Source organism: Hypomesus transpacificus, chromosome 9 (genome assembly GCF_021917145.1).
Source record: "Hypomesus transpacificus isolate Combined female chromosome 9, fHypTra1, whole genome shotgun sequence".
NCBI lineage: Eukaryota > Metazoa > Chordata > Actinopteri > Osmeriformes > Osmeridae > Hypomesus > Hypomesus transpacificus.
Window position 1 is genome coordinate 11,729,828 of NC_061068.1, and position 10,803 is coordinate 11,740,630.

Consider the following 10,803-nt stretch of genomic DNA (forward strand, 5'->3'; position numbering starts at 1 on the left):
ATCCAAAATACAGTAGGCAAACTTCTCTATTTATATATTTATATATAAAAATGGCATCCATTATAAGCACGTTGCCCTTTCATTAATAATTCAAGTTACTCAGTTATGTCCTTATCAAAGGACACAGCTTACTGTGGTGGAGCACAGGGAGCCACTCTACTGCGCAAAAACGGACGAGCTTGAAGTTCCACATGGCGTTGACCATATCTTGGCTTAGCGAGCCTCAATGCTGCACTGGGCACATGGCCCATAGGAACTAATGGGATGCCCTCTTTAATGCTTGGTCTACTTTACAATAGGTCTATGACTAGCAATCCCTTTTCTCCACAATCAAAGTGGTATTAACAGGTATCGCACAACAGTTGTGGCGTCACAAGTGAGACACTTTACTTTGAAATGTAGTGAATTGAAAGTAAAAAGTTTCCCTAAATGGAAACACTTATGTAAAGGTAAAAAGGTACTAAAAAGGTACAAAAGTACAAAAAGAAATTACAAAGCCTATCTACTTCTTTAGTATCCACCACTAACTAAATATATACTGTATTTATTCAGAGAGTAGTGTTTTGGTCAATGAGTAGATTACCAGATACATGACTACAAATATGACTATTTGTTAGGTGTGTGTGCAAATGCACGACAGCAGGGAGATTTTCATAGCAGTTTTGTGAGGAAGTGAAACTGTTACTTGTCTAGCTTGTATGGCCCAGTATGCTCAAGATAAGCCTCTTAGGCCAGATTTTGTGGCGATGAAAATAGATTATCAAAGATAAAAGGGTCCAATGAAGAAAGTTGGAGAGGGAGACATGAGATGGAGGTTGTTTTCTTTGAAATCCAACTCTTAGCAGGACCCCTACATTCCCGACAAACGTTCTGTGCACACGGTTTGTTGGTCTGTTGCCATAGAAACGCTCCCTTTAATCACAACAGAACCTCATTTCCTACTCCAAACAAAGGCTCCCGATCGCTCTGGGAGACGGCCTGCACCAGTCCCAAGGCCCACCTCCTCCCTGATGCCCTGCCTACTACCAGCCCTCCACCACTCTCCTACAATTATTTTCCTGCTTCAATTTCTCTCTCTTTACCTCCCTGTTCTTCACATCTCTGTTCCTTTTGATCAGTAAAATTCACTATTGATTGTAAGTGGAAGTAGGGTCGAATTTTCCTTATTTTTCCCTCTTGTTTTATTTTCCTCTACCACTACACAGTTGCCTTCCACCATCTATTGTCTCACTTTTTCTCTTTGCAACATTTCACCTTCTTCCTTTTGGTTGTCTGAGACAATTGTTCGATTGACCCATGACAAAAAGGTTGTGTGGAAAGAACTGAAGCTGTCAGTGTGCAAGGCACATTTACACCCACACCATAGAACTTGTGTACAAACACTAACACATACAAGCCCACCACATGAACACAGTAACACATCTACAGTCCTCATACTTCTATCAGAGCTCTACACCCGCTGGTCTGCATCCTGTTCCATTCTCTCTCTTACTCCTGTGTTTTCATATCCTTTACCAAAAGAGCTGCACCGTTGGCCGGTCGTGTGTATGGCACGTTGTACTTTACTGCTGTGCTGTAAACTCTGTGAGTTCTCTGTGAAAGTGAAACATCTCACCACTGGTCTTCAGTGTTTACATGCTGTATTTGGGTCAGCATCGGAAACAGAACGTGTTTCTGGAGTGCCAATTAGTAACGAATGATCCATAAACAACAGTGTTTGACTTTGGAAGACCCTTGAGAGATCTTTCTCTCTCTTGTTAGTATGTGACAGTAAAAATGAATTAGTCCTTTATGTCCTATGATTAGTGTATAATCATAGGACAGTTCAATCAGTCCGATCATAGGGCAGAGTATGTTATGTTTTATGCAATCATTTAAGGTTTCTCTGAGGTTATGTACTCAGTCTCTCTCATAGTTTGTTTATTTGGGCGTAGTGCCAGGTATTTCCCTAGTCTGCCTGCAGCTTCAAGCTTCAGTGGGAGATTGCAGCTGCAATCTCCCACTGAAGAGTCCCCCCTTCTTCCACTGATATTTGTTGCCAGGCAACTCTCTGTGAGGTCTGGAGCTGGCTCTGACCAATCAGGCAACAGTGTTTACGTTCAAATGGTAGATACAGACAGGATAGAGAATTATTTCCATACCATCAGCACCATAGATATATATAAAGGCCTTTATATATATATCTATGATCATCACGTTTCATGTTTAGGAAGTTCGTATTCACAGCCATTGTTTTTTGCAGATTGATATTTTGATTTCTCCAAACCTCATTCCATGCTTCTGCAGTAGGAAGAGAAAGGCCACTTGGCATTGATAGCATCTGATTCACAGCTGCTGCACAGACAATAAACTAGGGTTTTCTGTTGCTAAGCAATCTTGGTTTCCAGGTCCTACTTACTGTAGATCATGTAATTTTTCCCTAATGTATGTCTACCTGTAACATTTTTATTCTCTCCAGAACATCCTACCGCAAATGACCAAAACCTTTACTGTTGCTCCCATTTAAATGGACACACTTACACCCTCAGTTTTGGTAACTGAGATGGTGAGTTTCAGAGGTAGCCGGAAACAGATGGAAGTTATACAGAGTGTTAAACATGAGCCGTGTTTGACCAGTTAGACTGACGGTTGACTTAATCTTGACATGAAAAGGTAATGGGCTATTAAGGCTGTCCTCCATTTGTCGTTCCACTGGGGCTCGATCCTCCATTTTGTTTAGTCTTTGTTTACTCTTTGACTAACTTTCAGCCAATATGTGTGCTTCATCAAAATCACAGGAGATCATATAGTGATTCTGACCATATGTGGTAATCTGGCTGATTTGGTAATCACCCCTTGAACTGTTACTTTCCCTAATCTCTCGCCCAATTCTCTCTCTGAGCCCTGCCAGGTCCCTATCTCTCCCTGCCCCCAACCTCTTCCCTAGCTGTGGCCCTCGTCTCAGCTCGGATGGCTGTGCAGATGGTTCTTTGTTGAGGCTTCACAATGGAGCTTGGAGGTCAGAGTGTGAGTGGGCCCACTGACACACTCCTCCACTCCACACTGACACACGGCTCCACTGTTTAGCGTCCATTTCCTAGCGTTGCTATCGTGTTATTTTATAGGTAGCTAAATTGACGCCGATTTGTAAATAGGGTTTCCTGAACAAAACCATGTACACCGCATTTAATGGAGTTTTCTCACTGAACATCAGCTAACCCCTTAGATACCTCTTAAGTTAAACTACCTTAGGCTGTGACTTTGACAGTTTTTGGATTGACACTTTACTAACTCAATTGCTCTTACTGATTTCTTGTGGATATATGACAAAACAAATCTAAACATGTATGTAGATAAGTAGACATAATTGTGGTAAAACGGTATATAAAAACAAATACAGGCAACATTTCTGATCTGCTCTGCAAGGAAATGCAAATATACCATCTGCTCTGCAATCTCATGCAACAGCCTTTGCTCGTCATTCATCCTAACAGGAGGCACTGTCATCGATTGGCCTGCCAATAAGCTATCGTTTAAATTTACAATATGAAACTACAACAAAATACTCATCCTATGCTAAACATAGGATGTTGATGATGGAATACTATAAAATACGAAGACAAAATTTAGCAATGAGAAAATGTTATAATGCTTTGTTATTCAGGAAATAATTTCAGAGTAAAAACAAGACTGAGGAGATTAATTTAATTCCTTTGCCAAAGCAGAGTATGAAACGATAGGGTGAGGTGTTTTATCAGTAGAATTTCTCAGAGCTTCCATTTCAACAGGTTAGATGAAAAGGCAGGTAGACAGGAGGCGGGAAACTCAGAGAGAGGAGGAGCAGCACAAGAAACCCATATATGAACTACTGGAAATTTCCACTTCCTTGTGTCAAGGCAGGAGTGCGGGTGGGGTTTATGAGGTGAAGTAAGGCAGCTTTGGAAACAGCACGGGTACATTCCCATTTGCATATGAAACACTGAAATTACTTGTCATTTTACTGCTACTACCCTGATCTCTGTAGCCCTGTGTTCACTTCATTATACTTTCTCTTTTCAAGAATACCTCAAAAATAAAAGTTGAATCAGTGACTCTCCTTCTTCATTTAAATCACATATCTGTATGGTATTCTGGCACAAATGTTTGTGATGAAATGTCATATTTATATGTTATCTTTTATGATAATTTGATCTGACAAGATGTACCTTCACTTAAATAAATAATGTAATGCTTCAGTGTCTTTGTCACCTAAAAACATGTTGAATCATTCAAACTAAGGGCCACAGAGCCACATTCCAGGAGGTGTACTCAGGCATGGGATTTTGTCAACACTGATGAATGGGGAGCACAAGTCAGTTAAGTCAATGCATTCTTATAAAATTTTCTTCCTACCCAGGTCCTTGTGTCCAAGTGTTTTGTCATTACCAGCGTTGATATCTGCAATTTTAAGGTCCTGGTGTCTTATATTATCTTATCACACAATTACACTTACACAAAGAGACAAATGCTAAAATACACACACACACACATGCAGACACACATACATGGGACAACAAAGTGACATCAGGCTGATACCATGCCAACATGGGTTCAGTGGGATATACCAGGTTTGATGCAGCCTGAGAGAGAGGTCCACATCTATTTTGTCCCCATGTTCTTCCTGAGACTCATGGAAAGCTTCTCTGAGCGTGCAGAACACCGCTGTTTAACAGAAAAGAATTTAGTTAACCCCCATCAAGTATTCCAATTAAGGAGACCAACCCCTTCCCCCCCTTAATCCTGACCTCTGCTCTTCAATGGCTGCCCTCACTGCTCTCCCCTCCAGCCGTGACATTCCATAGGTCGGGTTGCATTCTTTTGTCTTTGTTTTTAAGGTGTGATTGTGAAAAACTGTTTGATTTATCTGTAGCACAGTAGGATGGTAATAAACAGGTATAGAGCCAGAAGGCTTTGAAGTACAAATGGAAAGTTGCCACTTTGATTCAACTCTTTGTAGTTAACCACCAACTTCTGTCAATATACTAAAGGTTCCCTCACACTGCTGGTGAGGGAATTAGTACTCATGGAAATGAACTGAGGTAGCGAGCACTGGAGAGGAAAAACTGACAGGAAATAATCTCACAAACACTCCCCCTCTTTCCCTCCCTCTCTTGGATGGCTCCCATTTTCCAGTTACAGTAAGTGAGTAATGCTTGGACCGTCTGCTTTTATGGCGCTGCCTGACTGTATCTTCACTGAATCTGGGTTACAAGCTGACTGCGATAGACTACAGTTGACTGTTTGTATGGTCTGCAGTCTCCATGTGGTCTAATCTGCTAAATGAAAGGGTGCAGTCCTGTAACCACAGGTACTTTGCCCTGATGAGTCAATTTTTAAGTGCTGTCTCCCATTCATAGACACACTACTAGCTAGATTTAGTGCCTGATGTTTTAGCACTTCAAAAGAGCCTTCTTGAAGTTCAGTGTTTGGTATAAGCGCTTACACTGAGGACAGATGTTCATCCTCCTACACAGCGGAGACAAACTCACAGACTAAGAATCATGTTGTCATCACACATTGACATACAGCTGTTTGTGTGTAATTACCCTGGGTTACCACCCATCGTAATTTAATTTCCGTTGAAAGTGGTATAGAGAGATTTTGCAGTTGTAGACTGCTAGTGAGAAGACTCGTCTCATCTTTCAGTCTCAGGAGGGCCAACAAATAGGACCAATGAGACCCAGGGTTCACTATGCACACAAACACATTTTTAACATTACAGATACATTTGAATATAGTATTATATTTGATAGGCACAACTACAGGGAAATTGTGCTTTTAACAATGTTCAGATTTCTATTCAGATGTATTCATTCCCCAATAACTACACCAGTTTGAGAGTAAAGAGATTGTGTATTTATTCCCCAAGAACTGAACCAGTTTGAGAGAGTAGCCACTCCCTAAAGTCTACCTGTGAGGTGAGATGATAGACGGAGTAAGAAGGCAGTCTCATCTCAAACAATTCTGTGGGGGACCGGAAGAGCAATCTGCTATGGTAAACTATTACAAGTCACTATTTCTCTCTTTCTCAAAGATTAATAGGTCTGCAATAAGGAAATTAATGAGGGAAGTCACCGTTATTTAGCAATCCACATCAAGATGGACGGAGATGGAGCTTTAGATCATTTGGAAGCGACTATACTTTGAGCAACAAGAGGCATCCTCATTATCAAAACAGTCAAAAACAATGACATGTCGAACTGAATGTCTGTCTACATGTTTGCATGCTGTGTAATGCTCCTCTAAATCCACTCACAATCTTTACTTGGGAAGTACTCTTCTCCCCCCCCCCTCTCCCTCCCCTCCCCCCCTTCCATCCACTTCCCCCTTGCTGTCTTAGTCTGTCAGACTCACAAAGCAGACAGCCACACATTAATTGCTGACCCTATGACCTGGTTCTGTGCCATGAAAATGTGGCCTCAAACAAAGCTCTGATTTATGACCAGTCCTCAGCATGTATGCATTGTGTTTGAACAACTTACTGAACACTGACAGTGGGAGACTTTCAATATTTTGATTACATGCTGTTAATTAACTTAAGTCACTGTCAGCTTGTATGATACCATTGAGTTTGTTATTATAGGAAAACCCTTGTTGGCACTGTTGTGACAAGTCCTACTTGTGTCTTAATATCACCCGGAATACACAATGTCTGGGAGTATCTTGACTGCTTTATTTGTGATGCCGTGCATAGTACAGTGCATTTCAATATAAAAGTCCTGCTTATGGCAGTATTAAACATTAATAAAACATTATAGCACTAGCTAGACTCCATTCATATTTACAATAGCTACATTTGTCAATTGTCTAGATTTTGTCATTCAGACCCAAACCACTTATGCTTTTTGTGAGTTTACATTTCAAGCCAGCATCTGGAATGTGCGAGGAAGGCTTCTTCATGTTTAAACAAAGGGGATTTTGTTCCAAAACCCGTTAATAAATAGCCGCCAATATCTTCCCAAACCAAAATAGCAAGGGCAAGGAACTGGTTTCATCATCAACGGTCTCCTGTAACTTGATACCTCTAGATTTCAGGGGGGAAAAGACCAAGAGAAAATATTTTTTTTTGTGTCAGAGTAGTTAGAGACTGCATGCCACTAATCTTCGTCGTGATCGACAAAAAACGCATGCGAACATTTAGAACTTTCAAATGCCTTCATCAACTCAGTCACACAAAAGAACATAGGCTACAAAATCGGCATTTATGCTTTTCGGCTTGTTCCAGCCTACACCGTCTTCTATTCAACTTTTAGTATGCAACAACTACAAACACGCATATTACCGTAATGTTAAAAAGTAAACTACATTTGAATATAGCCTGTAATTTCTTTCCTATAAATGTATCACAGCAAAGTCGGAGTAGCTCGAGCGAGGAGCTTTAACGCATTCAACCAATGAGGAAAGAAATTACTTGAAAAAACCTGAAAGGCGGGACAACTTTTAAAGACTGACAACAAATCCTCAAATGAAAAGCCGTAGCGATTTTTTCTCACTTGAGCCTGGTCCAATCAGATTTCCCATCGACTAACGCTTTTCTAACTAGTGGATTACAAAGAGTTTGAAACAGAAGAAACTGGTATACATCACTCTCTATCCTTCGTGTAAAGTCTCCCTCGTCTCTTTCAATAAAACTATCGACAACCAGGCTTCGAAGCCCAAACATTCATAATTTCAAGAGGACCTTTAGCAAATTAACCATGGCTGATAGCGCAGTAGACACGACCACAACTACAGAGATTACGGCAAAGGTGAGTTTCATTCATTTTTCCCCTACTGGTTCCATTCTCCGCGTAACAATGGCCAACTGCCCAACTATTAGCTACTCATTCTCTGCGTTTAAACGGCTAATTTTGATGAGGAAATAAATACGGTTATACATAACACATTTCTAAATATATTCAGGTGCCAATTGGTGTATAATTTACCAACACAGTGACAAGAACTACTGTAAACTACTTAGGCTATCTAACATAACTGATGGACCAAATCGGATTCAATAAAACGTATAGAAATTGCTGAGGTAAATCTTTGGCCGACAAACTCTTTTTGACCTCTGCTGCGTAATCTAGAGAATAACCTCAGTTTCAGTCGAAGGTATCTGCGGTGCTGTGTTGGGTAGGCGGGAAGACCGTCTGCAGCCTGATCTAGAGAAGTTCCCATTGTGTTCAGTCTATACTTGGCAGCAGTCGCCAATGTTTCTTATACTTTGCCAACAGAGAGGCATACTGCTAGCTATTTCAAGATTACCCATTGTGAAATGATAGTTTATAACTCATTTGGATAGGGTATGGTTGAGCAATCATTTAATTAATCGAGAACGAACTTTTTTTCCTAGGATTTGAAAGAGAAGAAAGAGGTCGTTGTGGAGAAAGTAGCAGAAAAAGAGAACGGCAGCAGCGACGCATCTGCCAATGGAAATGGAACAGTGAGTTGGAGAAACCTCTGAGCCGCGTGGCCTTTTGTCTTGGCGCCCCCACATCACGCAGGTGCCGCTGGGTGCTTTTCTGCAGACTCCGCCCCCGCTACTCACAGTGCTCTTCTTCTTCCACACGGGGCTTTGTTTTGTTTGTGAAATGGCACAGATGTTTGCCTCTGAAGGACAGCTCAATTGGCCCTCTGAATTGACTGTAGAGAATCAAACCTTATCCAAATAACTTAGACCAGCAGTGCTATAATGTCACTATGGAGTTTATCCAGATCAACCAGATTACTGGAGGGATTATTGCTTAAATTTGCAAACATATGTTTGTCCTGGGGGGTACGCAGTTAAACATACAGTAATCTTTTTGTTACTGTTTTACATCATTATGTGACAATCATTTTTACAACGTTTTACATCAATATGTGGTATATTCTCAAACATGTTATGACACACCTATTGCTCCCTTGCAGCACAAGAATGGTGCTGACCAGACCAATGGTGCTGACCAGACCAATGGTGCTGACAAAACCAAAGTTGCTGAAGACAAAGATACTGAAAATGTAAAGAAGGAAGAGAAAAATGGTAAGGGTTCATTTTGAACTATGAATTATTTTGGAATTAAATACATACTATTCCCCTTGACCACCAAACAAGAGGCTTATAAAAAGGTTGCATTGGCAGTGTTTTGTTCAACGTTAACCCATAGCAAGAGATGATAATTTGAACATTGGCCTGAACTCATTTCTTACACATTTAATGATGTACATAGCGTCAGAACCGCATACATACAGAGGATAATAGATAGTTTAGTTAGTTTTCATTGTCTCATTGTGTATCTTCATTCATAAAATGATTGTAGAAGTAGCAGAGAAAAAAGAAGCTGTGGAAGAGGAGAAGAAGGAAGAAGAGAAAAAGGAGAAGGAGGAAGAGAAGAAGAAGGAGGAGGTGGTGGATGCAGTCCCTGTGAAGCGTCCAGCTGAAGAGGAGGTGGGTTTCATGGCACGTTTGTAAACAAAGCAGAATTCACAAGAGCTTAAATCTTACCTGGAGCAGAATATGCATCAGTCAGCACAAATATTTGAGCCAGTTTGCAGTGACTCTAACCTTAAATACACATGATAATACAAAGCAACTTGTTTTTATTTTATTTATAAAAGTACACAACTGATTCAAACTATTAGAAAGCAAAGCCAAGCAGCTGTAGTATTTCATGGAAGGCATTTGAAAACGAATTCATTCGATGTTATCTTACATAAATCCCAAAACGTAATGGCTGTCTCCCAACAATAGTTTCCTTCCTTTGCCCTCAGAAAACAGTGGAGACGAAAAAGCAGAAGACAGAAAATGGAAACGGCGACTCAAAGGAGGCCGAGGTGGAGGCCTAGGAGCCTCGTCACTGTGCTCTCCTGCCCGGCTCTCTGACGGCACGCTCATCTTCACAATGTAGGGCCCGGGCTTTCTGTTTGTTTTACAGGTTGTGTTTGCTTCATGCTGATGTGACATTGCACTGGAGTCTCTGGAACATAGTGGCCCCTCCTCCTTCTCCGTCCACTTTTTTTGGGGGGTGGAATGACATGTTATTTATTGGTCCCTCAAACTTGTTTTGGTTGTGTCTTTTGACTCGTATATGTAGGGCCTCCACACAATCAGATTAGCATTTCTTTGGTGTGTATCACTGTGTGTTCTTTAGCCAGTATGAGTTGTATGGAAGCACATTCTCTACCATGTTCCTGTCGACCAGATGACCCTTTCACTCAGGCAGCTGCACGCTGCTCCTCCCAGCCCCGACACTGTCATGGCCGTGACCTCACACTCACCAAGGACCAAAGAGAAGTTGGAAGCAGGGGCTAATAGGCGATTGTTAGCATTATTTGTCTGTTTTTATATATATATAAATATATAGAATCCTTCTCTGTGCTGCTGCTAGTATGTTAATCCTTTGCATGGCTGGTCTGGTAACAGATGGCCCAAATGAATGAGGGGGAAGGGGGCGCATCTTCTGAGATAAAAGATAGTTTGACCCCTGTTGGGAGGCTGGCTTCTTCTGCAAAGTTAATTAACCCCTCTTTAATCTTAAGACTTTGGTCATTTGTTCCATACGCATTACACACAAGTTTGTAACCATTTTGTACTCTGAATACAGTTTGTGTTTGGATTCAACTAGTTCTTTATTATAAATGTGTGTCAGGGTAACGAAAGAATTGTGTCTGCAACTGCCACCATCAAAACAACATATTTACACTGATGTGGGTCTTCGCTCCGATTGCAGTAATATTTCCAGATTGCCATTTGGTTACTTTGGCCGGTGTATTGTATTTTCTGGTTCTTGATATTAAATAAATCACTCTTTGTCTTTTTAACCA

At 41.0% G+C, this 10,803-nt stretch overlaps 1 protein-coding gene across 1 annotated transcript; it reads left to right on the forward strand.

Moving 5' to 3' along the window:
* The first annotated feature begins 7,166 nt into the window (after nt 1–7,166).
* On the forward strand, nt 7,167–10,800 carry si:ch211-222l21.1 (prothymosin alpha). Its single transcript, XM_047026241.1, has 5 exons — nt 7,167–7,766; nt 8,354–8,443; nt 8,911–9,022; nt 9,300–9,427; nt 9,751–10,800. The coding sequence occupies exons 1-5, from the start codon at nt 7,716–7,718 to the stop codon at nt 9,823–9,825; spliced, it is 456 nt and encodes a 151-aa protein (XP_046882197.1). The 5' UTR covers nt 7,167–7,715; the 3' UTR covers nt 9,826–10,800.
* The last annotated feature ends 3 nt before the right edge of the window (nt 10,801–10,803 follow it).